This window comes from Daldinia decipiens (assembly GCF_022478715.1).
Source record: "Daldinia decipiens strain CBS 113046 unplaced genomic scaffold F4813scaffold_33, whole genome shotgun sequence".
NCBI lineage: Eukaryota > Fungi > Ascomycota > Sordariomycetes > Xylariales > Hypoxylaceae > Daldinia > Daldinia decipiens.
The window spans coordinates 6,182-31,178 of NW_026054576.1; the positions used below are offsets into that span (position 1 = coordinate 6,182).

The 24,997-nt window shown below is 46.4% G+C and overlaps 8 protein-coding genes across 8 annotated transcripts; 3 read left to right on the forward strand and 5 right to left on the reverse strand.

The window, feature by feature from the left end:
• The first annotated feature begins 2,050 nt into the window (after positions 1–2,050).
• Positions 2,051–3,693, forward strand: F4813DRAFT_368735 (ubiquitinyl hydrolase). Its single transcript, XM_049244343.1, has 3 exons — positions 2,051–2,502; positions 2,568–2,581; positions 2,643–3,693. The coding sequence occupies exons 1-3, from the start codon at positions 2,481–2,483 to the stop codon at positions 3,561–3,563; spliced, it is 957 nt and encodes a 318-aa protein (XP_049096833.1). The 5' UTR covers positions 2,051–2,480; the 3' UTR covers positions 3,564–3,693.
• A 266-nt stretch (positions 3,694–3,959) lies between these two features.
• F4813DRAFT_368740 (carbohydrate-binding module family 13 protein) lies at positions 3,960–5,122 on the reverse strand. The gene is made up of 4 exons (XM_049244344.1): positions 4,653–5,122; positions 4,485–4,588; positions 4,300–4,413; positions 3,960–4,233 (listed from the first exon to the last, which is right to left on the reverse strand). The coding sequence occupies exons 1-4, from the start codon at positions 4,802–4,804 to the stop codon at positions 4,097–4,099; spliced, it is 507 nt and encodes a 168-aa protein (XP_049096834.1). The 5' UTR covers positions 4,805–5,122; the 3' UTR covers positions 3,960–4,096.
• Positions 5,123–5,948: 826 nt separating this feature from the next.
• F4813DRAFT_368741 (uncharacterized protein) lies at positions 5,949–7,391 on the reverse strand (the record flags this gene model as incomplete). The annotated part of the gene is made up of 5 exons (XM_049244345.1): positions 7,107–7,391; positions 6,714–7,034; positions 6,579–6,646; positions 6,436–6,524; positions 5,949–6,377 (listed from the first exon to the last, which is right to left on the reverse strand). Coding segments are annotated over exons 1-5 (670 nt in total), but the record flags the coding sequence as incomplete, so codon positions are not given.
• Positions 7,392–8,855: 1,464 nt separating this feature from the next.
• On the forward strand, positions 8,856–10,941 carry F4813DRAFT_190996 (proline-specific peptidase). The gene is made up of 3 exons (XM_049239422.1): positions 8,856–9,773; positions 9,934–10,217; positions 10,275–10,941. The coding sequence occupies exons 1-2, from the start codon at positions 9,097–9,099 to the stop codon at positions 10,214–10,216; spliced, it is 960 nt and encodes a 319-aa protein (XP_049096836.1). The 5' UTR covers positions 8,856–9,096; the 3' UTR covers position 10,217; positions 10,275–10,941.
• Position 10,942: 1 nt separating this feature from the next.
• F4813DRAFT_190713 (uncharacterized protein) lies at positions 10,943–12,509 on the reverse strand. Its single transcript, XM_049239421.1, has 3 exons — positions 12,136–12,509; positions 11,531–12,077; positions 10,943–11,462 (listed from the first exon to the last, which is right to left on the reverse strand). Exons 1-3 carry the CDS (start codon positions 12,344–12,346, stop codon positions 11,429–11,431), a joined length of 792 nt encoding a protein of 263 aa, XP_049096837.1. The 5' UTR covers positions 12,347–12,509; the 3' UTR covers positions 10,943–11,428.
• Positions 12,510–15,129: 2,620 nt separating this feature from the next.
• On the reverse strand, positions 15,130–17,833 carry F4813DRAFT_368765 (CASP C terminal-domain-containing protein). The gene is made up of 3 exons (XM_049244346.1): positions 17,479–17,833; positions 15,276–17,420; positions 15,130–15,209 (listed from the first exon to the last, which is right to left on the reverse strand). Exons 1-2 carry the CDS (start codon positions 17,606–17,608, stop codon positions 15,316–15,318), a joined length of 2,235 nt encoding a protein of 744 aa, XP_049096838.1. The 5' UTR covers positions 17,609–17,833; the 3' UTR covers positions 15,130–15,209; positions 15,276–15,315.
• A 247-nt stretch (positions 17,834–18,080) lies between these two features.
• Positions 18,081–22,185, forward strand: F4813DRAFT_191020 (uncharacterized protein). The gene is made up of 2 exons (XM_049239423.1): positions 18,081–18,362; positions 18,437–22,185. Exons 1-2 carry the CDS (start codon positions 18,218–18,220, stop codon positions 21,904–21,906), a joined length of 3,615 nt encoding a protein of 1,204 aa, XP_049096839.1. The 5' UTR covers positions 18,081–18,217; the 3' UTR covers positions 21,907–22,185.
• Positions 22,186–22,463: 278 nt separating this feature from the next.
• Positions 22,464–24,767, reverse strand: F4813DRAFT_392129 (BCS1 N terminal-domain-containing protein; the record flags this gene model as incomplete). Its single annotated transcript, XM_049247248.1, has 6 exons — positions 22,464–23,164; positions 23,290–23,457; positions 23,550–23,584; positions 23,699–23,939; positions 24,011–24,176; positions 24,270–24,767. 6 exons carry the CDS (start codon positions 24,765–24,767, stop codon positions 22,464–22,466), a joined length of 1,809 nt encoding a protein of 602 aa, XP_049096840.1.
• Between the last annotated feature and the right edge of the window lie 230 nt (positions 24,768–24,997).

Sequence of the window (24,997 nt, forward strand, 5' to 3'; positions counted from 1 at the left end):
ATAATTATTATTAATAAAATTATATCTTTAAACAATAAATTTAATAACTTATTACACATTTAATTGTTACTATTAAAGATTAATAAAAAAAAATAGGAATAAAATTTATTTTTTAAGTTTATCTATATCTTTTAATTATATAAAAAGAAGGAATAATTATATATTAAATAAGTTATAATCTTATAAAAATTAATAATATTAAATATTCCTAATTAAATAATAAATTATAAACCAATAATAACTTAAATACTTAATTACCAAATTATAAAAGATTTTAATATAAAAATAAAAGAGATTTTAAAAAATTACCTTAAAACAATGGCTTTTTTAATATTTATTAATTTGTTAGATCCAAAAAGAATAAAAAAAACTATAAATAACTTATATTACTATTTTTTCGCTATTTATATATTTAAATAAAAATAGATTTACATATTTAATATAATTAAAAATAAAATAAATTAATAAATTAATTATATTAATAAATAGTTAAAAATAACCATAAAAATTAGGATTAGATTTTTATATTTAAAAAATTAACTTTATTTAAAATAATAAATTAAAATAATAAATAAATATATAAATATTGGTATAAACTTATATTATACTTAATTATAAGAAAACCAAAAATCTTATCAAGTACGATAAAATATGGTATAAATTTATATATTTTATTTAAGAAATATATACAGTTTTTTTCTACGTACTTAAATATTAAAATAATCGATAAGCTAATTAAAAAATTAATACCGCTAATATCTTTATAATTCTTAAAAAATACAAGCTTTACACTTAAACATAAATTATAATAAAGAACCTTCGTTATTAAAACTAAGCTAAAAACATTAAAAAAATAATAGATTAAAATTTTAAATATACCGAAAACCTCGAAACAATTAATTAAACCGGTTATTAATAATAACAATATGTTAATTAAAGAATTTTTAAATATGATAAATTTAAATAAACGTTATTTGTATAATTCCAAACCACATAAAACCAATTAATATAAATATAAAAAACTTACTTTATATATATAAGTTATTAATACATATAAAACCGCTACCATTTAATTATAACCTAATTTTCCGATAAGATAACCAAATTAAAATAAATTTAAAAAATAATTTAAACAAATTAAATTAAAACTTAAAAAAATTATTAATTAAACCAAAAACCGTATTAAATAAACAAAAGCCAAAGCTAAAAAACAAATTAAAATTGTTAAGTTAAAAAATAAAAATATAAACAACTTTAACAACTAAATCGATTTATTATTATTAAAAATACGTTAATTAACAATTTACGCATTAAATCAAAATACTTTTTTATTAAAATTACCTTACTATTACCAATATCGTCAACTTTAAAAAACATTAAACTAATATAATACCACATCGTTAAAAATAAAAATATTATTATATAATCTTAAATCACAAGCCATATAAAAATCTAATATTCGTTATATTCTTTTAATCAATTAACCACAATCATTACTATTTAATTATACATTTAATATAAACACATTTATTATTTTCCCATATTTATAATTTATAGCCCTATCTTACATATTTATCTTATATATTTTATCCAATTAATAAATCCTTATAATTTTTTTAAAATATAATATTATTATTAATTATTTAAAGCTTTTTACAAAAATTTAAACGTTAAAATAATATACCATACTTTACAAAAGATACCAACTCTTATTTAATAGTTATAAAGTAAAAAATACGTGTTAATAATAATTAAAAACAATTAAAAGCCTTTTTTAAATTAAAATTAAATTGTTAATAACTTAAATAATAAAGGAATATTAAGATATTTTAAATTAAATTAATTTATTAATTATATTTAAAAGGATATATTAAATTAATTAACCATATTAAGTAATTTAAAAATCTTTAATTTTATGTAAAATAGCGGTGTAATACGCGTTTCTACGATTTTATCTCAATCAATCAAATCATTAGTAATATAATAAATTAGACCTTATATAACGCCGATTCAATACGTATTAGTTGTGTGATAATACTCCCCCCTAATTGATAGCTATTATGGATCATCTGCTTTATCTTATTAGAATGGCCCACAATAGCTCAAGTACGTACCTACATAATGTACATGCTTAACCTAGGCTGCTAGGTACGTAAGCCAAGTACGTACCGATAGAGCTCTATGTAATTCACATCTTCAACTGCGACACAAACTTGACATTACACATTATAAGCTTCTTTTCAACTGTCTTACTTAAACAAGAAATTTCCAGACATTCTGCAATAGAAGTTAAGATTTACTGGTATCTGTAATCTTGGACTAGCCACACGTCGGAGCATTCAAGCAGTTGAATTCTCAGAGAAGGCGTTCCTTGTTCCACGACAGCTAGCTTCTACCCGATCAGCGCTTCGATTTACCTGCCCACATACTACGAGACCTACCGCCAACGCCTCGTCCACCCTGGCAAGCAAAGCTGAAAGATGAGTGGTGGATGGAATACCAGTTGAGTTTTACTTTATTAGTGCTTCCTCGAGCTTGAACACGGATTGCTAATTAACTAAAAATAGTTGAGTCGGATGCTGTATGCGAAGCCCTGGTCTACTTACCTTTTTGATATCCCCGAGCTGATTATTATTTTGAAGGGCGTTTTCACCTTTCTACTTAATAACCTAGGCGTTCAAAATGTTCAGTTTGAAGAGCTCCTTACGTTAGAACCGGAAGCGCTGGCCTCGCTCCATCCCGTCTACGGCGTCATATTCCTCTTCAAATACCCCACAGACACTCCCTACACCTCGACCGATAAGCCCCTCGATGGCACCTTCGACCACGGTGCTGCGGAACGCCTCTGGTTTGCGGCTCAGACAATACAGAATGCGTGCGGCACGCAGGCATTGCTCTCGGTGCTCATGAACCGGGACGGAGAGGTGGATATCGGGACGCCGCTAAGCGACTTCAGAGAATTCACGATGGCGTTGCCGCCCGAGTTCCGCGGAGAGGCGCTCAGCAATAGTGAGCTGATTCGGAACGTACACAATAGCTTCGCGCGCAGCAGTCCGTTCGTCGACGAGACGCAACGCACGGGCGGCGAGACAGAGGACGCGTTCCACTTCATTGCGTACACGCCTGTTAACGGCGTGCTCTACGAGCTCGATGGCCTGCAGCCGGCGCCGATCGCGCACGGGCCATGCACATCGGAGACTTTCCCCGCGCGCGTCATGGACGTGCTGCAGCGCCGCATCGCGCGCTACGACCTCTCAGAGATCCGGTTCAACCTCATGGCGATGGTCGGGGATCGGCGGGCGGTCGCGCGGGAGATTGGCGATGCGGAGATGCTAGCGCGCGAGGAACAGAAGCGTCGCGACTGGCAGTTCGAGAACACGCTGCGTCGGCATAATTTCGTGGGGTTTGCGGGCGCGGTGCTTAAGGGGGTTGTGGATTTGAAGATTAGAGAAGGGGGGGAAGATGCGTATGCTAAGTGGGTTGAGGAGGCGAAAGCGAAGACTAGACAGAGGCTGGAGAGTCGCAAGAAAGGGGGCGGTGAGGATGTGGAGATGGAGGGATAGATTCCCTACTTATCCACACATACAAGTACCTTGTGAAGCTACGCATAATGGAGACTATTAGATGTGTTAGGGCAGAGCAATCTCCTATTTCTAGGTAGTATTGATGGTCACTCGTTGTCTCGCGATGGGGTATGGGGTATGGGGTATGGGGTTTGTGGGCTGTATGGTAAGTAGTATATAAGATACTTTAGCAGAGGGCCGAGCTTTATCTTCGACTTAGGCGTGGAGGGGTCTGAATATAAAGCTATTGACCCTTTTTGATTTTTGATTTGGTTCTACGGACGGGGAACTTAAGCTCTTGTGCGGCAAGGTATAGTGTGGAAAGCTATGGGGAGGGCTTCACTGGGAACCGCACTGGCAGTAGGTAGGTATTGCAAATCATTAGCGTATACATAAATAATAACCGATATGCCAGATTCACTTTCTTTTCAACCCAAATTCATAGCTCGCATATTCGTGTGCCATTTACCACGTTACTGCTATATACAACGAGAACTTGGCCACGCCACCGAATAACTACCCAGCCTACAACTTTAAGGAGCAGTAACCTCGGTAAGCGGCCAGTTGATGCCCTTGTCTGCAGCGCCGATGTTTCCTAGGCCCGCGCAGCTGTACAGGCCGACGGGGTTGTTCTCCGTGGCGCGCATGTATTGCAGGTCGAGGCACTCCTCTGTTTTAGGCGTTAGCTTATTCGGATGCTAATACTATAAGCGAACGTGTAGTTAGCTGGACTTACGGGGGCTCGACTTCTCGACGGCGATCCGTCCGTCTTCCATGGCAACCCACTTCTGCGAGTCCGCGGTGTCGGAACACTCCTTGATGTAGATGTTGGCCATGTCCTTCCAGTTAGCTGCGCGGATTGGCCGTGTTAGTAGGCTGGAACGGTGTGGTGTGAGAGGCTTAGGTATATGGGATGCTCACATTTCTCGCCTGCGTCTAGACAGAGCTCAGTGCCGGCTAGCTGGATCTTGGTGCTGCCGGTCTTGATGTACCATTGCTGCTCGGGCTTCTGGCTGCCGGTCTTGCTGGAACAGGATAGACGGATTAGTAGAGGCACTTTGTTATGAGTAGGGAGGGCCATAAACGCACATGACTAGAGTGCTGCCGCTGGTGTTCGACTTGGGAACCAAGACGAACTTGGAGTCTACCATCGACGTGATGTAAACGGTCTTGTAGCCCTCGGGAGCCTGGGCGAAGCCAGTCGCGGCGAACGCGAGCGTGAGCAGAGATGTTACCCGCATCTTGATTTCTGTTATACAAGTAGATAGTTCTCGGGAGTACTTAGGCTGTGCTTTGGACTATCAACCACTATCACCAGTTAAGTCAAAGACTGAAAGATGATTCAAGTCGTTTATATACCTAGCCATATATACCTATATATATAGATACCTATATATTCAAGATGTTTATGGAATTAATCTACCAGCCTAATTGACAAGCAGCAGACCACCCCAGGCTCGGGGGGGATATATTAAAGCTCACTCGAGCCTGGGAGAATTCCCCATTTCTCGGAGCTTGGTATACATTACCTAATCCGGTCAATTGCACATTAATTAAATTGACGACGACGACGGGGGGCCATGCCTTGTATTAACGATCGTCGGCAGATCTCCCCCAGGAAGACGGCCACCAATAGATCTGCCGCTAGGTGCTTGTATCGCCTCCCTTACTTGCGCGCCCCCCTCCCCTCCCATTCTATATCGTCGTCGGCTAATATGTGCGAAAGAAACGGGCGCGGCATTAAAATATCGCGGAGCGGGAGATTTTATTTTTGGATGCACTAGGAATGTGTTATACCCGACAACCCCCTTTTTTCTTAAATGTTTAGAGAGTAGATTAATTTTAATTTTGACGATTAGAGCACAAGTGCAGGCCCGGTACTGACTTCCGGCCGGCGGGTCCTCCGATTTGTGGATACGCGCAGCATTTAGTCCGGAAGTAGACCGTTAGATGAGAAATGAGAGTATATATTCGGGTGACGTTGATAATTACGTGCCGGCCGTTTCCTTGTATATTTGATGGTACGTCGATTTGACTTGAAGCTATGATTCATGATTTGGGATTGTTGCTATTGTTATAGGTACCTATTTTAAACCCTGAAAATAATACCAATGCACGATAGATATAGGTTATGTAGTTCAACAATTCCTAGGGTTATCAACTTGCTTTACCAGGTTTATAAAACTAACAGCTCTATTAACCCTTGGGATAATCTGTAACTTCTCTTTAAAATCAACTATCACTCCTATCGTTCCTATCACCCTACACATAATACACTTGCCTCTAAGATATAACGTGGAATCCATTCAAATACGACCATAGGGTGTGAAAATCTCGGAATCTCGTCTACTCTCCTATACAATAGCCAGATAGACACCAAAAGATGCAGGGTTTCCGTGTTCACTGATGTCACTGGCACCACTGGCCGTGGGAGCCCCAGAGTTGCTTCTTGCGATGTCAGTACTGCTACTGCGTAGGAAAGATGACTTGTTAAAGATATCCTTTAATTTATTATGTATAAAGTGAATATTAAAAGTAATACTAAGGTTGCTATATAATACTTCCCTATAATAATATAAATTTATTAACATTTAACCTTTTATTTTATTTTTAAAAACGCGTAATATCTTTTATATATTTATTTTATACTCGTTTTATTCGTCTTTTGACACAACTTTATAAAGCTTCTCACACTGCGCATTAGTCCACCTACTTCGACCGAAGCTGAGAATACTCTTAATGATGGTAGGTTCACTGCAATGAGTGCTATTCCAGCTTCTAACATGGTATAGAAAAACGATTGAGTAACAAGACCTAGGCCGTCGAGTTAGCAAGACCAACCAAATCATGTTCATCTTTATCTACAACTCACGCTCGTGGTCGGTATAGAGGAGATAATTCGGGCCTCCAAGCTCGATTTTGATGTACTGTACCATCCGAGCGATTGATGCACCAAGGCCACTGAATCAGAAGTCAACATGCTAATTGCCTACCGCATACTATCGAAGTACTTACACGAAAGCCAAAAGGAACACTGCTATAATGGATAGCTTTCTTTGCAGGGTTGTGTGAAGATGTAAGATCTGTAAAGTGATCTTCATTAGTAGTGAGAAGCTAGGCAAGCGACTTTAAATCGATGGGTTCACGTACATCAGGGATCGGGAGGATTAGGATCCATACATCCAGGAGGAAGTCGGAAATAACAAGCCCGTATAGAAAAGGGAATGAAATAGTGCAGTACTGAACATAGGAGCCATCCCAGAGTGCCGTGAAATGCGTGCCGCATTGAAAGCCAGTTAGAAACTGGAAAACAAGAAGCCACAGAACGACGACGACAATCGTGACCCAAGTTACCACCCCAAACGTGGTCCACTTCCCGCCAGCACAGAAGATGCGCCGGTAGAAGAAGAGAACGCTGAGCTTTACACAGGCAAGTGTGTTGTTGGTCAGAAGATCGAGAACAATTTGAGACTGGATGGAAATTAAGATCATTAATGGAATCCAATCATCAAGAAATGCGGAAAAGAGGCACTTGGTGCTCACCACGTTATCCGTTTTACCCATCGCTCCTATTTGCTCAGGCGTGAAGTCATGGCTAGAGTAGCCCAGTACCTTGTTGTGTACCACTGTGGGTATGTAAGTGCTTGGCCATCTTTCCCTTGTAGATCGACTCGAGGGTGAAAGGACGACTTACTGACGAAGACACAGATGGATGCTCCGATGTATGAAAGCTAAGGCCATCATCATCATCATCCGCCATCAGTAAGGATTACTCATCGGGCGACATTAGACATAAATTACTAACCAGAGCGAGGCCAGCGATCCAGTCGTCAGCCATGAAACGCAATTCATGCCGCCTGCGTGCCAAAAACCGGAGGCTAACAGCGATGGCCGACAAGCCCATGAGAGAGCCGGAAAGGCCTAATATGCTCTCCTTGGACGAATCCGACATGACGGGCTAGATGATTCAAGTTTTCAGCGCCAAGGTAATTTCTTACGTTTAAAGAATCACACGGCCGAGCGTTGACAGGTGGAATATTTAGGGGTGTTGAATGATGTCCTGTCACCGAGGGGGAAGTATTGAATGCCAAGCAGAAGGGAAATAAAGATCTTTCGGTCATTACCTAGGTACCTTAGGTATGCTTTAAGTACCTAATATAAAGGGTTATTGTGTTGCACTTTTTTCTATGCGAATCATCGACGTCCGCATTAAGCAATGGGATTTTGTCACGCAACTGATACGCACCTTTTAAAATACAATATATAGGGTATTATTATTGATAGAATTTTTAATAATCTAATTAATTATTATAAAGCGTTATTCACCGCTAACTACATAAAATCAATAATTTATATATACATTCCAAGCTTATACAGCCCTTGCTACACCTACCTACCTCCCTACTACTCTACTACCGCCATCGATCGATCTCCCTGAAGCCTTCGTCAGTCCAATGTACGGGACCATGCCAACAGTCTGTTCCAATCACGACACAGACTCTCTTAATACGTTCAGGCAGTGCGTCACGTGTGGGTAATGCTACCTCCATTCTTCTTCAGGCACCCCGTCGTCGTCCTCGCTGACCAGCTCACGAAGCACATGCTACAAAACGGAAAGTGTTATTAAGTCCTTCTTGGGCCAAAATGAAATTGATTTCTGTGATGCTTACCACGCAATGGGGTCCGTGCGAGCTCGTCATGGTATAGACGCCTTTCGACAAGTCCCATGGCCAACGTTGTGTGTGTGGCAACCCTTGCGTCATGGCGTGGTCCTCATCGAGGGCTACAAACCCGTTCCAAGGCTCCACGTCGACATGGCCCTATGCGGCATCTTGAATTGTCCTGTTCATACTGTCGAAGTTGTTGCTAGAGAATTTCCGTCGGTACATCTCGACGGAGGCCAGCCAGAAATACAAGTTAGCCTTCTCGTTGAGCACATCTGGTGCGATCTAGTCTTACCAAACTGGGTAACTTAGGTAGGCAACTCATTGAGAAGTTCCCAAGGCTTGAAAAACTGGCGATACATAAAAAAGACGCTGACACATATGGAGCCCACAAGGGCGGTGCTAAGAACAAACAAAGCTCGCTTCCATCGTACCGACAGGTGCGTCTATGGGATGGGGATGAAAAAGTCTTTCTCTTCAATATCAGATCTCTCCTGGGATATCGGGACGTAATCAATAGGCATCATGATGGTGATACTTAGTAAAAGACTCAAAACATAACAGCTTGGGTGCGAAGGTGCTTGTGAATGCGGAGAGAAACTTCGGTCTCAGTAAAACTACGAGTCTACGGCCACTCTACACAAGGCAGAGTCGCTTATTACCTTAACCTCACGAGGATTCGCCCCCAAGGGCGTAGCAATGCATGTTGGGCCGACACGAGTGTTACACGTCGTTGGTGGTCGGGTCAGCTCTTATAAGTTCCTTGCGTTAAGACAAGACAACCAACACCCTTTCTTTGAAAATCCCTCCGCCTCGCCCCATTTTGTACTCTTTATTTTCTTCCCTTCAATCGTCCTCGTCGCTAAACCATGGCCGAAATCCAGATCCAGGAAGGCAAAGCGCCTTTCAAAATCCCGTCAACCGACGAGCCCTGCTTCACCTACTACAAGATCATCGGGGACCTCTCAAGCGGCGCACCCCCAGTTATCGTGGCCCACGGCGGACCCGGCGCCGGCCACGAGTACCTCCTCGCGTTCGCAGACCTCTGGCAGCAATACCGTCTCCCGGTCGTCTTCTACGACCAGATAGGCTGCGCCGCCTCCACGCATCTCCCGCAAAAAGCCGGCGACCAGTCTTTCTGGCAGGAGCAGCTGTTCCAGGATGAACTAGACAACCTGCTGGACCATCTCGACGTGCGCCGCGATCCCGGCTTCCATCTTCTCGGCCAGAGCTGGGGAGGCATGCTCGGCGCCGCGTTTGCCGCGCGCCGGCCCCGGGGGCTCCGGAGGCTGGTCCTTGCTAGTGCGCTGGCGAGCAAGGAGCTTGCTACGCGCGGTACTCTGCTGTTGAGGGGGCAGATGCCGCCGGACATGCAGAAGGCGCTCGATGAGGCTGAGCAGAAGGGCGAGTATGATAGCCCTGCTTACAAGGAGGCGTTGGACTTTTACTACAGGAAGCACGTGTGTCGTGCTGATCCGTTTCCGCCGGCGGAGCTGCTGCCGGCTTTGAAGCATCTGGGCGAGGATACGACGGTGTATCGGACAATGTAAGTTGCTCTCGTCTCTTCTGCTGGGGTTTTCTGTGGTGATGCAGTGAAAGGGGTGATCAGCAGAGATTTCCCAAGTCCCCCCCCCCCTTATCTTCTCCAAGCAGACCCTCCTCCTTCTAAGCCACGCCCGCCCCGATCCCACTTCTAATCCATCCAGGAACGGCCCCTCGCCTCTAACAGCAGACGGTTCTCTAAACAACTGGACCGTCATCCCCCGTCTCCCCAAAATCACCTCTCCAGCCCTCGTCTACAACGGCGAATACGACACCTCGCACGACATCGCCCAAGTCCCGTTTTTCGAGCTCATCCCACGCGTCCGCTGGATCACGTTCCCGGGCGGCGGCCACATGTGCCATCTGGAAGGCGGAGGGCTGCGAGAGAGGATTCTAAAGGTCGTCGGCGAGTTTCTCGCGCAGAAGGATGTTTCCGAGGCGCAATGATGTGGGTTTACTCCGGAACTAATAAAGGCTTTCAAAGCTGTTGGCTTATAATCAATAGTTAAACTTGAATTTAAAACTAATGCCTCCTATTTATATCACTCTATGTCTTTCATATAATTCTTTACGCCACGCGTATCGCACAACTCTTCTCCTCCCCTCTTCCTTTTTCATGAGTAGCTCTAGTTATAGTAAACTAACCTAGATAAGTGTTACTCTTACTTTATCTTTATCCTCATCCGTAGCCCCCCCGCGCATGTTCGGTTATATTGGGTTCGGTATTTGTATCAATCCGACAGATGCCAATGCGTCTATAACAACCCGGTTCCTCTTCATAAGGCTTGCGTATGTCTAAGATGTTCCTGCTATCAACAAAGACACACCGCCTCAGCAGCCTCTTTACATGGAAGCCTAGGTACCTAGATCAGCATATAGTCTTGAGCGTACAATATCAGAATAGCTATCTATCTAACCTAGTTATGTCTTTGAGAAAGCTTGAAGCTCTCCTTACCGTTGCAACTCACCCCGCAGCATTATCTCATGATCCTTACAACGCTTCCCGTCAAAATGATATAATACCTTCATACAAATTATTGGGATCGTCAGAAACCGAAGATACTTGGACTCAGGAATATCAGTTCGGTTAGAAGATATCGTACTCCAATACGAAAAAGCCCATATTACGATATGACATATCACCCCTCAAAGTAATCATATAGTTACCTAGTTATAGGACACATCACTATAACACATCAATGCGACATTTCATAATATATTAACAAGATAAAACCGTACTATACGAGAAGAATAAAAATGATAAATAAAACAAAAGTGTAAAAAATAGTATGAATCATAACGCTATAAATCCCCTCGTAGCCCCATGTCTCAATACGCATGCATGCGTGACGCCCTAGTACATATGCCCTTGCCTTGCCTTGCCATCCATGCCTGCGCCCACCCAGGCGCTCTGAAGAGGATAGGGGCTGCGGTTCCCCGCCCGATGATGTCCGACCTATACTAGGTATTATGCATGTCGGCGCCGTCGCGTCTCGTATCTTCCGAGACACGCACAGGCGGAGTCACCCGGCCCCCTATCATGCCTGCCCTGCCCTGCCCCCTTCCCATTACAGACCCCTTAGGTATTTGTCGTTTTATGATTATCTCAATTTACTCGGTTTAGCAATAGCGTCGTTTTGTTTTCTTCCTTCTTCTTCTTCACGCCTGAGATTCGCCTTCCCAGAACCAGTATCTATTTTGCATATTAGCTTCATATTCGGCAGCACAGATAAATGCCATGGAAAGGGGGTTAGAACATACTGTGCCGCATATTGCACCTCAAATGCTGCCGGTTGTCCCTGACACGTGGCTGGTGCGCTGCCGCCCGCGGTCTCGATGCGGTAGACCTCCTGCAGGTTGCCTGTGGAGCCGGATTGCGTCTTGAGGCGGAGCCAGGGGACGGCCTTCTCGCCTTGTTGGCCCTTGGGCGCGTCAGCAGGCGCGTTGGTCTGGCTGTCCTTGGAGCAGCTCGCTTCGCCGATCTGGTTCTGAGTCGTGTCGAGGTTGAAGAAGGGCGTCGTGTTGTTGGTGAAGAAGTGCTTGCCGGAGATGATCAGGTTGGTGGGGCCCATGCGCGCGTCCTCCTGCGCCGTGAGGTTGAACTGGAGAGCCAGCTTGGGCAGGAGATTCAGCAGATCCGGGTACGTGGAGGCGACGCAGCTCGCATTGAAGAGTGTAGCTACGGCACCGGCGGCTACGGGGACGGCAGTCGCGTTGGTTGTGTCGCAGGTGTAGTTCTGCGTTCCGCGGCCGATGGCCACGTGCTTTAGGATTAAACCGGGAGACGGAGGAGTCAGTGGCTCAGGGGCTGAGGATAATGTTAGTTCAAATTCTTAGAAGACTTTAATGGGGAAATGGTGACGAACCTGTAGCCATCTGTGCCCTTGAGATATCACAAATCGGGGCTGACGACATGTATTTCCCCATCTCAACCTTCTGTGCCAACATATTGAAGTACTCGGATACGGTCTCGAGCCCGTCAGGCTTGGCGGCATTCCAGTTGAATGTGGGCCACGTCGGGGCGGCGATGACACTCGAGGCACCGAGTAACGAGACTAATAATGTCGAGGCGTACATCTTGATAGATTTGAGGCTGATGATGTATGAGGAAGAGTATAGGATATTGGCTTGTAGTCGAATCGATGTGGTTTCTCGTTTGAAATCTCAAAGTAGTCTTCTTGGTCGTAATATGCGTAGACTAATAAGAAATAGGAAACCCAAAGAAAACCCGACCCAGATAGAATAGATATAATAGATAGACAGAGATAGACGAGATAGACAGATGAAGTCACAAGGAAATAAAAGAAATACTAAGGAGATAGAAAATAGGAAAACGTAAAAGGAAATGATCTCCAAGAGGAGAGAGAGATATATAGGATAAAGGCTTGAGGATGGTATATACAAATGTTCATCATGTTCGGGAGCGGGACGAGATGGGGTTTATTAAATTCTAGACTGCATACCTACTTACCTACCTACCTACCTACCTTCATACATACAGAGAGCGGAAGAACCGCCGCTTGGCTGCTTCGTTCAGGTGCCACGCCCTACCCCAGTCCAGCGGCACGACAGCGTGGGACCTTGAACGGATCCCAAATTAAGAATCTGGGTAGCATACTTGTAGGCGGACCGGGGTGCTTCGAGAATTCTGATGGTTGAAGAATGGCCATCTGCCTATGATTCCGCGGTAGTGGACGAAGCCGGACGGCGGTAGACGCAAGGAGGGTGGGATTGTATTTTAGGATATCCCTGCCGTCGATTCAACATGGGCATCTGAATGGAGAGCCAAGCGATCTGCAGCTAGGGACGGCAGGCAGGGGTGCCGAGCTCTCACTCGGCCATCTGACTGGCTGACTGGCTGGAAGGACCGCCTAAGCTACCGTGTAAGCGCCAGGGCCGACTCTTCTTCGGCCAGCTTATTACACTTGGTGGTTGGTGTAGCCTCGAGAGAAATGACAAAGAGGGCGGCACCGGCAAAACGCGTTATGTTTGAAGCAACTAGAGTCAGTTCAAATTAGACAAAATATTGACCGTGGATAGAAGGGAAATTATGGATACGAGAAACAAGATCCAGTAACTATGTACTGAATGATCTATGTCCCTTCTCTGTTTTTTGCATTTTATATTTTATTTTGATTCCATCACCTGTGATGGCGTGCACTAAGCTCCATGGTATAAATTACAGGACGAGGCTGGAAGGTAGGTAGTTATGATTCCAGCAGCTGATTGTGACGCCAGCAAGCAAGGCACAGCTAGGTAGGTAGGTCAAGTATTACCTTAAGCTAATATGACCCTCGTTATGATTCCAATGTCGTACCCAAAGATCTCGTAGCCTGGGAACTTCTAGATCCGGCTGGCTGTGCAGTTTGGCCGCGACTCTAAGATCGACCTAGAACTTCGGTCAGTGCTGGGACATACTGGCGTCTCATTGGCAGGTTTAGTGTAGAACGAGGGAAAAGAAGCTTTGTGTTATGTATGGATCTTGGTTGTGCAAACGCCCATCAGATCATACATGGTAGCATCCTGGACCTTTTGCTCAAGTATGCTGGTATGAAGGTAGGTGTGTAAGTGGATAGGGTCAAAAGAAGCAAGGGAGTAATTAGCCCTTGAAGAAGGTGGGTTAATTTGGAAAAAAAAAAAAAAAAAAAAAGACCACTAAGATAGTTCCGGGCTAGTTCGGCATGGTTTGTAGCCGTGGTCTATGTACATATGTAGTGGCCCTAGCGGTTACATAGTTGTTGTTGTTGTTGCTATTTCTAGCAACAAGCGCGCCAGCAAATCGTTTGTGGCCGGATCTGAACCCAAATCCAAAAATAAACATAATTAGCTTTTTCTTCCCACCTCGCTTAAGTGGGGATACTCCATACCTGTTTCTGGCCAATTTGCCCAATTTGCCCAATTTGCCCAAATTATACACATCTACCAATCACGACGCCGCCCGCTTTCTTTGTTCTCGGCTGTCCAAGTCGAGCTACCGACTGGCTGTTCGAATTGCGGGCAAATTCCAACTATTCATACACACCTAACTAATGCAATGCTACCCTTTACCCGCTCGCACATCGCAAATTAGCTTCTTATTACCCGTCTGCTAATCTCGCCTCGTCTCAGGTCGGCTGCTGAATGGAGAAGGCGTTTCGCTCGTCCGACGGAGATAATGTCCGGACGCATATATTAATATCGATGATTAGGTATCCTGCCCGTCTCTTACATACCTAGCTGGCTTTCTGGTGAAGCAAGCCTCCCGACCTCTTCCCGTCTGTTGTGCTACTTTATCAAGTCTCGGGTGTGGGTTGCAGCCGCGGTCAACCAAGAAATTTGTCCTTTTTAATTCGATACTCGCCTACGGTGAACGTTGGACATGTGCGTGAGTGAGTATGTGTGTGTGTGTGTGTGAGTGTGGGCGTGTGGTATAATTTACATTTGTACGCGTATGACCCCGCGCCAAGTATGCCATGGAAATCTTGGAGGGTAAGCTGGTGGTCAGTAACAGGCTGGTTACTCAAGTATGGTGTTTGCTGAATAGCAGAAGATGTGTGTTGCCAACCGTTGAAATCAAGGAACTCCTGCCAATCAGCGTAGACCGTACTCTATTAGCCAAGACCTTGCCGGGGTTTGTCTTCGGCGGGCCGCTTACAGATTGCGTGCATAGTACCCAACGTGGCGGCTCGAGATCATGACAAGTTAGATCCTGGCTCTCTCTTGTGGCATGGAACGAATAGAGGTTCGTCTATAGATAGGCAACTGGTACCGAGAATGGGCCTTGTGATCTTCTTGCACTTCATGCTTGCTTCAATCATCTTATTCTAATGCAGAGGTGTTATGGTGTCTGGTTTATGTCTTAGGTCTCTTGGTATCAAACGTTGCTCGGAGATGTAGATACACTACATTGTTTCACTGCCTACCTATATATGGACCTATGCATTTAGCTGGTGGTAGTAAACTATTCAAGACAAAATAGGCTGGTATTAGACGTATTGCGCGTGCCGTATAAACAAAGATGGCCTACCTAGTAATGATACAATAGATGTATTCTGCGGACGTAATCATCAGTGCCCATTGAAACCCTCTTCCTGCCAATCCCCGGCATGGGCGGCCTGTCCTCTCCCACCACTATTACCGCCGGCTACCCCTCCCGCTACTGCAGCGGCGGCTATACCTTGGCTAAGATTACTCGAATACTTCTCGACGTCTGTCGTACCAAGCCAGTACAGTGAGAAAAATACTAGGATGTGCAATGCGACGCAGTACGCTGCAAATAGATTTCTGCTCGTTCGCGAGGCCAACACCATCCGCGTCACCGAATACACCACCCTCTCTGGGAAACTCATCCGTTTGTAAGCTCTTGCTGACTCGCGCCCTCTGAACGCCGCAAATGGCGAGATATTGGACTCGTACGCCTGTTTATACCGGTCTAGCGCAATCCCGGGGGTTCCAGTCCCGCCCATAGCGACCACGGACGGATTAGGATTTGATGAGTACGCCGACGCTGACGACGCCGACGGCACATTGCGATTGTAAGTCGACACGTATCGTGTCTTTTCGTAGAGCTGAAGGTTATCCTTCTGCAAGGCCGCGATCTCTTGGCGCAGCTGCGACACGGTACGATGACACTCGGACAACTCCCCTTCGAGTTGAGCGTTGCGTTTTTTGAAGCGGTCACGTTGCGCGGTGATCATAGGCAAGATGCCCGAACCACCGCCCATCGGCTCGCCCCCTGTCATTCGAGGGTCGAAACCGGATATGATAGACGAGGTAGGCGATGTTCTTCCACCCCTCCTTCCGGGTGCTATAGACGGCGCGTATCTCGTGTACGTGCCAGCCACTGACGCTCCTGACGGGAACGCATTATGTCCTTCTGACTGAAGGTTGGCTAGATCATTTTCCAACTGTGCGTTGAGGTTCTGTGATCTCTCCAAGTCTGCATTTGTTCTTGACATTTCCTCTTGGAGGTTTTCTAGCCGGTTCTGAAGGTCTTGATGAGAAACCCGTAAGATGGTCAACTCGTCACTTAACTTTTTGTTCCTGGCTAATAGCAACTGTTCTAGGGTGTCACCCTTCCCCTTGGGTACAGAGCCGTTCGATTCCGAAGTAACTAGCATATCGTCGTCATCACCCGTCGCGAATTCGATGCTTTTGAGGACCTCTAGTTCTTGCTTGATATCGTCGTAGTCGTTCCACTTCTGCACCTTCGCTTTCAGACTGTCGCGCTCCTCTTTTAGAAGACCAACTTCTCTTTCTAAACCTCTAAGTTTCGTGTCAACGTCCCTCTTGAAGGCCTCCTTTTCAACTCTCGCAGAGTCCAGCTTGCGAATTAGAGACGAGTTTTCCGATCTCATGCGTATATACCCGGGGTCATCCTCCAAAATTGGTGCGTGGGCTGTGACTTGGGATTTGGATTGGGCGAGCTCCAGCCGCAGCTGCTCGTTTCGAGCCTCAACATCAGCTAATCTGGCACTGGTTCGTTCTAGATCAGAATTGACCATTTCTAGCTCCGCATTCGTAACGTGACCGTAGCTACCCTCAGCGTCTGCATCTTCGGATCCTTTGAGGCGTTGGTTCACCTCGTAACTGGCCTTGATTTCATTCAGTAATCTCTCCTGACTTTCAATCTTCTCCTCTAACGCCTTCTCTTTCGCTTCCCAGTTGTCTTTCTTCTCGTCTACAACTGCGATCCACGACTCCTCTACTTCCCTGACCTTAGTTTCGAGATTGTTTTCTAGCTGCTTCCTGTTGGCGCTTTCTGATTGCAACCTTGACTCCGTCTCCTCAAGCTGTGATGTAAGCTTGGCGACGCTTTCTTGTAAGTGTTGATTTTCGTCGGTAAGCTTAGGTAAAGTATCTTCGGCCACGAGCATAGAGTCGACCGATGCTTCCAGCAAAGGATACGGATCGGGAGCATTCTCGAGGGCGGAGTAAACTTGTAAAAAGGCAGAGTTGGTTGACTTGGTATGGTTGGTGAGGAGATCTATAAATGTTTGGTACGCTTTCAAAAGGCCCTTGATCTCCGTTAATTTGGTCGCATCATCTAGCTTTCTGAAATCTTTTGTCTTCTGGGCCAAATCCTTTCGTTGGACCGTGGAGTCCCGCTGAAAGGCTACGATGTCGGAAGCAGTATTGTCGAGAGTGGACATTAAAGAGCCCAGATCAATGTCTATCAAGGGTCAGGACCGAACATGACAACACCAATATAGGTAGCAAAGAATGCGTACTTCTCCATGCTGAAATAGCATGCTGGAATTGGTTTGTACCATCCTGGCTGGAAGTATCAACCTGTCCATCACCAGTAGGCTGGGGTGGCGGTAGTTGTCCGGCTTGCGGCGACTCGGACACGTTGGCCATGATTTTTTCCTTTTCTTCTCGACAAGGGGCAGATGTCGCTGCCGCGGTTATCGAAGCATCAGATATGAACTAGTAGAAACGGTTGATATGCTACAGGAAGTTATGCGACAGGCAACCGACGTCAGTCGCGAGCGCCGAGCAGATGGTAGATTGGTCTAGAATAAGAATAGTTGTGAAGGTTGAACGTGTTCGTTCCATCTAGTAACTAGGAGATGCAAGTGCAGGGATTCGTAAGCTCGGCAACTTGGTTTGATTAGCGGATTTAGTGCTAGAAATAGACTACAATCCACTGTAACTGCCTTTTCAGGTCCCTGAAGATCTGGGCCATTTATGATTGGATGTGCATTAGAAATTGTACATGTATTAGGTTATCGTAGTGTAGGTACATAGGTAGGTACAATACCTAACCTAACACTACCTACATGTACATAGGTACGTAATCTCAGCTCAAGTAAGCTCCACCTCAGCTTCCTAGGTAGGTAGGTATGTACACGTCCAAATTCCCAGGATGCTGCACCTGTATTACCTTATCATCACCACTATTACTTCTATATTCACAAGGAGCCATCATGACTAACTCCAATTTCTTATGATGCTGTCGCTTCCACCATGGCTTCCGAACCTCAAAGCGACAAGAACTCGCAAAAGGCATTCGATGCCGGGCCCTTCGTACTTCGTACCCTCTTCGCAGACGTTCCACTATCGGAAGATGGAACAAGGGACGATATAAAGATTAACTGTGTCGAATATCTAGGTGCGCATAACATAGGGCTCTTTCGCTTGCAGTTTAGTCCCCCTCAAGTATAAGCTAGCTAATACCCTCGTCAGATAACCACTTATACGTAGGCACGTCCGACTCGGAACTTCTTCACTTCTTTCAGATACCCCCAGATCCTGCAGACAAATCGAGCGCCCCGACCTTCATCCTCGCCTCAAGGCTGCGCCCTGCTTTCGCCGAATCAGCAGCAGCGTCTAACTGCACGAGACCTGGTGTCCAGCAAATACTATTGCTGCCAACCGTCAACAAGGCTTGTATTTTATGTAACTGGACAGTCACCTTCTATTCGCTCCCAGAATTAAGCCCGGTCTTTGGCGGAACACAGGTCAAGAATTGTAACTGGGTAGGTGGAATAGACCTCAATGAGTTGACTGCTAGCCAAGATGGACGGGAAGGGCCCACAGGCGTCACCATCTTGTTGTCGCTTAACCGGAAGATCCAGGTGGTCAACATAGCCGATAGGGCTCATCCTATCAAAAAGATCGACTTTGCGGGAAGCACAATTTCTATAAGGAGAGACTCCATTGCTTGCGTAGCGGACTCGCGCAGCTATGCCTTGCTCGAAATTAATCACCAATTGAAGATACCCTTGATGTCAATATCATCACTGGATGAGGCCGAGCCAGGGAATATTATTGGCCAAGCCCAACATATTTCCGGGAGTTCAGGAGGTGGGTTAAATCGCAGCAATTCTTCCGCACAATCTCGCTCGCAGACTGAGAGTCCTGAACCTCCTACTCATAGGCGGGGAACCAGCTTGGGTGACTTCATCACGGGTGCCAATCGGAGACAGGAATCTCATGCCGCCGAGGACGAAGACCCAATCTCGCGACAACCAACTCCGTCTGAATTAACGGCGGGCCAATCCCCTCCTGAGGACCCAAATAGCCCAGCACCAGACAGAGCCACAGAGGGCCAAACAGGCCGAACCATTCCCACTTCTAGGCCTAAGCCGGGTCTTCTGAAACCGCTTATCGTATCTCCAACGCCAGAAGAGTTCCTGTTGGTCACAGGTACAGATCCGCTAGAGCCGGGCATTGGAATGTTTGTAAACTTGGATGGCGATCCAACAAGGCCTACCATTGAGTTTGATCGATATCCTAAGGAGATTGTCGTTGATGGAGGTCCTATAGATACATCCTCAACGCGGGCGTCCCCCGCTCCGGAAGAGGAGGGATTTGTCCTTGCATCAATGGGGAGAGACTTCTCTGATGGTATTCATTATGGTCTTGAGATTCAACGCTGGGATAGTGACGCAGCCGAGGGCGAGGTCTCAAAACATTGGCTCGAGCCTCCAATTGCTGACCCGTCTGCCAACTCTGCACAGAACATAGGAATTCGATCATTGCGGGGGATAGATGATACACACTTCCCAGAAATTGTCGACAAATTGTGTCGGCGGAGATTTGCTCCGTTTTTATCAGATAACTCAAACGCTTCGACAATGTCTCTGCGAACTTGTGATTCTAGAACAGCCTCTTCTATAGAGAGGGTGTCTAAAGAGAGGGAGCTTTTTGATAGGGATACTGATTCTCAGAGTGAAGAATTCTTTCCCGATGGTTGGCAGGCGACACGTAACGCCGAAGAGGAAGATTATGCTCGCCGCCTCGCAGGAAGTACTGCTCGCTTGGCTGTGTGGTCTGGAAAGGATATATGGTGGGCTATTCGAAATCCATTAATATTACGGTTAGATGCTCAGCTAGAAGCGACGGTCTCGGCATTGAAACAGGCATCTACTGAGCGACAAGACTTGTTCACTATCCTGAATTCCTTCCGAGGTCAGGACGCTAAATCGGAGTTAGAGTTTCTAACATTTAACTATATACGACAACGAGCAGGTGTACTCTTATTAACGAGCTTCCTAAAGTTAGAAGATACCCCTTTCTCGGAATCGGAGCTCCGAGCCATGGAAGAGATCTTAGTTGATAGCCTTCTTGACCCTCGAGTTGTTCTATCTCTAACAGCTGGAGCTCGTAACGAGGTAATCGAGACGAAACGAGGCATCTGGATATTTGGAGGTGTCAAATCGACTGCTGAGGAATTCATCTCGAATAGGGACTTCGATAAGGGTAACTCAACTATGAGCACATTACCACTGTCTGTATTGCATTTTCTTAGGCGTTTTCTTGCTGCATGGCGACGTAAAAAGGGCTTTGGTAGTATACCGGACGAAAGCGAGGTTTTCCGTACAGTTGATGCGGCTCTACTTGCCGTCCTCCTTGAGCTTGATCAACATTCGACCACAGGTCCAGCCAAAGCAAGGTCGATCCGTGCAGATTTATACGAGCTTGTAGATACGGGGGTCGATTGTTTCAACAGAGCAGAGACATTGATCGAATCCTACCACCGTCTCTATGTGCTTAGTAGGCTCTACCAGAGTCGTAAGATGGCAGGGGAAGTTTTGGCTACTTGGAAACGCATCATCGAAGGCGAGCGGGATGACGGGGGTGAATTAACCGACGGCGAACAGCGAGTACGCGAATATCTCTCGAAGATTAGCAACCAAAGCCTAGTTCAGGAATATGGTATCTGGCTTGCGAATCGAAACCCGAAGCTTGGAGTCCAGATCTTCGCCGACGATAAAGGCCGTGCCCCGAAATTTGAGCCTACCCAAGTAGTTCAACTCCTCAGAGAAGAGGCCCCGGGTGCGGTAAAGTATTATTTAGAGCACCTGGTGTTCGGTAAGGGCCATACTGTATACGTAAACGAGCTGATTATGTATTACCTGGATATCGTGATCACTCGCTTTCGGACGTCGTCTGAAGCTCGAGATGTAGTGACGTCTACGTATACGGCATACCGTGCTCTGCAGCCTCCTAAACCCACGTACCGCCAATTCTTGACTGACAACGCTCCTGCCGATGACGAGGCGTGGGTTAGTCGGCTACGGCTCTTGCAGTTGCTTGGTGGCAACCATGACTTTGATTTGGCAGTTATCAGGAGCCGAATCGCAAGTTTGAACACCGCGGCTGAAGACCTTCTTGTACCTGAGACCATAATACTCGACGGCCGAGAACGTAAGCACGAAAACGCACTGCGCTTATTGGTCCACCATCTCGGAGACTACGATACGGCCGTGGCCTACTGCCTCCGCGGCGGCTCCAGCATCTACACGATCTACCAAGCCCAACAAAACCAACCGCCCACAAACCCGGAGGCTCCTAAAGCGCCAACGCGCCGCGACAGCATGCCACCGACGCAAGATCAGCAGGCCCGGCTTTTCCGCGCCTTGCTTGGCGAGTTCCTCAAACTAGAGGATATCAGCGACCGCTTGGATCAGACGGGTTTGCTCTTGGAGAAATTCGGGGGATTCTTCGACGTCAACGATGTCTTGTCAGTAATACCCGATAGCTGGAGCGTGGATTTGGTCGCGGGTTTCTTGGTGAAAGCACTCAGACGGATCGTAGTCGAGAAGAACGAGACTACGGTGGCGAGGTCGCTTAGCTCGTCACAGAACCTCCAGACGCAACACGACTTGATCATGCGGATCCAAGAGAAAGGGCCTAGCATTGAGACATAGGGGTAATGATGTTCGTATAATGACTATGTTCTTTGGAACGTGGTTAGTTTCTTGGCTGGCCCTTCGCTGCGATTGCTTGATGCGCCGTTCCTTGTACAATTTATACCCTATCTACGTTCGAATTCCGTTGTAGCAAATTAAACGCTCGCTTCGGGTCTCTATTCAGCTTCACATCTGTCTCGAGCTAGGCTTGTGGCCTCGGTTAGATCACATTAAATCGGGCCCCTATTCCCCTATTCATTATTTACGAACAATGTCGGTTTATTATTTGCCATCAAGTCATCGCTTCGCTAGGAGTAGACGCCAGTAAACTCCAATAGATATCACAAACAAGACACCAAGCTCCAATCAACGCCACGACGGACGGCCAATCTAGATCTAGCTTCCCCGCTATGCAATCGGAATATCAACTCTCTAAGCCGCCGTAGTAAAGATGTCCCTGGCAGTGAAACCACCATTAACTCTCCCATCGCCACCCCCTCATTACCCTAGGTTAGATATCTATCTAGATACCTAGGTATCTAACCTAGGTAGCTGCTAATAGCCGCACACCGTACTCACTGCACCTGCAAGATCTTGCTCTTCATCGCCTTCTGCCTTAGCAGACCCTCGACCCATTTATCCGCCTCCTCGAGCGCCTTACGCGGCTGCCTCTTGCGCTTGAGTAAATACCCCTGTATCTGGGCGGGCGAGAACTCGTCGTCGGGGATCTTGGCGCCGAAGGCGGCTGCGACGGTGGGGAGCTCGGAGATAGATATGTCGAGGTCGGTGGGTTGGGGGGCGATGCCATTGGCGGCTATCTTCTCCTGATTCTTGTTCACGGTAGCAGTGGTAGTAGTAGTGGTAGTAGTAGTAGTAGTAATAGTAGTAGGGCGCCCCGAATCCTCCTCGTACATGCGCACAAATAACTCGCGCGCCTGGTCCCGCGTCGCGTTCGCAAACGCTACTTGCAGGTCTACCCTGCCCGGGCGGATCAATGCGTCGTCGAGCTGTTCGGGGGTGTTTGTCGTCATGATTAGCACGCGGCCTTCTTGGCTTGCCACGCCGTCGATGGCGTTGAGGAGGCCGGATAAGGATATGCCTGATTTTTGGTCGCTTTCGCCTTCTTTCTTGAGGGCGCGCGCTAGGTCGCTGACTTTCCAGTCGCGGAGGCTGTGTTTGCTAGGCTTGGCGGTGGTGACATCTTGGGGTTCGGATTGCGAGGTCTCGTCGTCGAATTTGTTGAGGGTTGGACGGCGGAGTCCGGCTGTGTCGATGTCTGCCAGAGGAGGTTATTAGTAGATAGTTTTTGGTCGAGAGAAGATCTAGGGATTATGGCTTAGATATTTCAGGGGGTAAGGGGACAGCGTGAACTTCGATGTTGTTGTTACCAGTATGACATACCTTCTAATAAGACAATGCAGCGGCGCGGGAGTGAGGCAAACAGTGCGCTTAAATCCTCCTCTGTCAAGCTCGGTTCGAGGAGCGATATTACGTGAATATCAAGACCAAAAATCCCGGCGAGAGCAAACGAGAGCGACGTCTTACCCGTTCCTGGGGGTCCATGGAAAACTACATTAACAATAGTTAGTAAATGTCATCTTATTAATATGTAGCTTCTGAAGCAAGTCAGAAAAGGAGAAAGGGGTATTGGAAATACATACGATATCCTCTCCGTAGTGGTATACCTCTATTTGAACTACAGAACCAGGAAGTCAGTAATCTATCTTTTTAGAATAACTACCTTAGGTAATTTAACGAATAACCGGGGGTTCAAGCTCGTGTTTAATAAACAGCACTGGCTGTTACTTACTACCACTTTGGCGTCTCCGGGTGCAGATACTCGTTAATATCTGCAAGAACCTGTAGTTTCTGCTGCTCGTCTAGCACGACGGTCTTGATATCCCTGATAGGTCGATTCGCCACCTGATGCCAGCCGACCCGGCCCACGTAGCGACGAGAGGTGTTGGTGCTGGGCCGCTTAACCGTGGTCCTGGCCTGATGATCACGGTAGTACTGCTCCTTGGCGTGGACCAGTAGCTGCTTGATAGGTTCTAAGTAGGTAGGTAGGTATCACACGCGTCAGCTCGTATGTGAGACGGGGAATAACGACTTGGGCGCTTACCCGGACTTCTCCAAAGGCAGGATATGATCAGGTCTTCCTGGTCTCGGAACATCTGCCCCGACATGCTGCTCTCATCGAATATCGACTCCCGCTTGCGATGCAACTGGAAGTACTGGCCGCGCCACCAGAAGCTGTGCAGGCCGACGGCGGGACTGAAGAATGGTGGCTTGGAAGGGTGTTAGTATCGTATACACTGTGTGGTACTAGATAGAGGGGAATATAATAATAATAATTAATAATAATAATAATATATACTCACAGCCCTAGCTTCTTGGTTAGAAAAGTTGAGGTAACGACCGGACCGGTCCCTAGCCACGTTCGACGCATCCTCATCCTGCCAAGCCCTCTTGCTCGCCGTCTCAGCGACCAGGTCCCTCGAATTCGCCATCCTAGGGTGCGTGGCGAGCCAGTCCATGAGATGGATGTAGATGTCGTCGTTGTTCATGATGTGCACACTGCTCATGAAGTACCCGGTGACAGCCCGGTACACAAACGAGTACACTTGACGGAGGACCTTGTTAAGGGCCCACAGAACACCGGCCACCGCTAGTAGGTTGGACGGCTCGAAGCCCAGCCAGCCCCCGATAACCCCGTAGATGGGCGCGAGCCCGCGGAGCCCGGCCAGAGCCAGGATGCTCTCGAATGCTTTTGCATCATGCGTGTTATCGGCTGCCGAGGCGTTGCCGCCCGCATGCGATATATTTGCGTTGATGCCCATGCCCGGGAGCAAGCTGTGAAAGACGGCGCCGTAGTCCATGTCTACCGTGATGGTTTGTTTATATCACACGTAGCAGGTACCGGATGTTGAAGAGTCGGCGGTTGATAGTTTATAGTAGGTAGGTATCTATATAAAAAAAAAAAAAAAAAAAGGGGGGGGGGGGGGGGGACAGAAATTATTATTTAGAGGTCTAAATTATGTAGCTAGCACCCCGGGGGGGGCAGAATTTTATACCAAAGCCTAGTTAATATTTAAAATCCACATTAGGT

Bases quoted from the DNA above. Each gene is read 5' to 3' on its own strand.
- F4813DRAFT_368735 (XM_049244343.1), top strand. From the start codon at position 2,481: ATGAGTGGTGGATGGAATACCA.
- F4813DRAFT_368740 (XM_049244344.1), bottom strand. From the start codon at position 4,804: ATGCGGGTAACATCTCTGCTCACGCTCGCGTTCGCCGCGACTGGCTTC. The intron at 4,589-4,652 runs GTGCGTTTATGG...ATCCTGTTCCAG, and splicing joins AGCGGCAGCACTCTAGTCAT to CAAGACCGGCAGCCAGAAGC. The intron at 4,234-4,299 runs GTAAGTCCAGCT...CGCCTAAAACAG, and splicing joins CGTCGAGAAGTCGAGCCCCC to AGGAGTGCCTCGACCTGCAA.
- F4813DRAFT_190996 (XM_049239422.1), top strand. From the start codon at position 9,097: ATGGCCGAAATCCAGATCCAGGAAGGCAAAGCGCCTTTCAAAATCCCG. The intron at 9,774-9,933 runs GTAAGTTGCTCT...TAATCCATCCAG, and splicing joins ACGACGGTGTATCGGACAAT to GAACGGCCCCTCGCCTCTAA.
- F4813DRAFT_190713 (XM_049239421.1), bottom strand. From the start codon at position 12,346: ATGTACGCCTCGACATTATTAGTCTCGTTACTCGGTGCCTCGAGTGTC. The intron at 12,078-12,135 runs GTTCGTCACCAT...CATTATCCTCAG, and splicing joins AAGGGCACAGATGGCTACAG to CCCCTGAGCCACTGACTCCT. The intron at 11,463-11,530 runs GTATGTTCTAAC...TATGCAAAATAG, and splicing joins GAGGTGCAATATGCGGCACA to ATACTGGTTCTGGGAAGGCG.
- F4813DRAFT_368765 (XM_049244346.1), bottom strand. From the start codon at position 17,608: ATGGCCAACGTGTCCGAGTCGCCGCAAGCCGGACAACTACCGCCACCC. The intron at 17,421-17,478 runs GTACGCATTCTT...GACCCTTGATAG, and splicing joins TGCTATTTCAGCATGGAGAA to ACATTGATCTGGGCTCTTTA.
- F4813DRAFT_191020 (XM_049239423.1), top strand. From the start codon at position 18,218: ATGGCTTCCGAACCTCAAAGCGACAAGAACTCGCAAAAGGCATTCGAT. The intron at 18,363-18,436 runs GTGCGCATAACA...TACCCTCGTCAG, and splicing joins TAACTGTGTCGAATATCTAG to ATAACCACTTATACGTAGGC.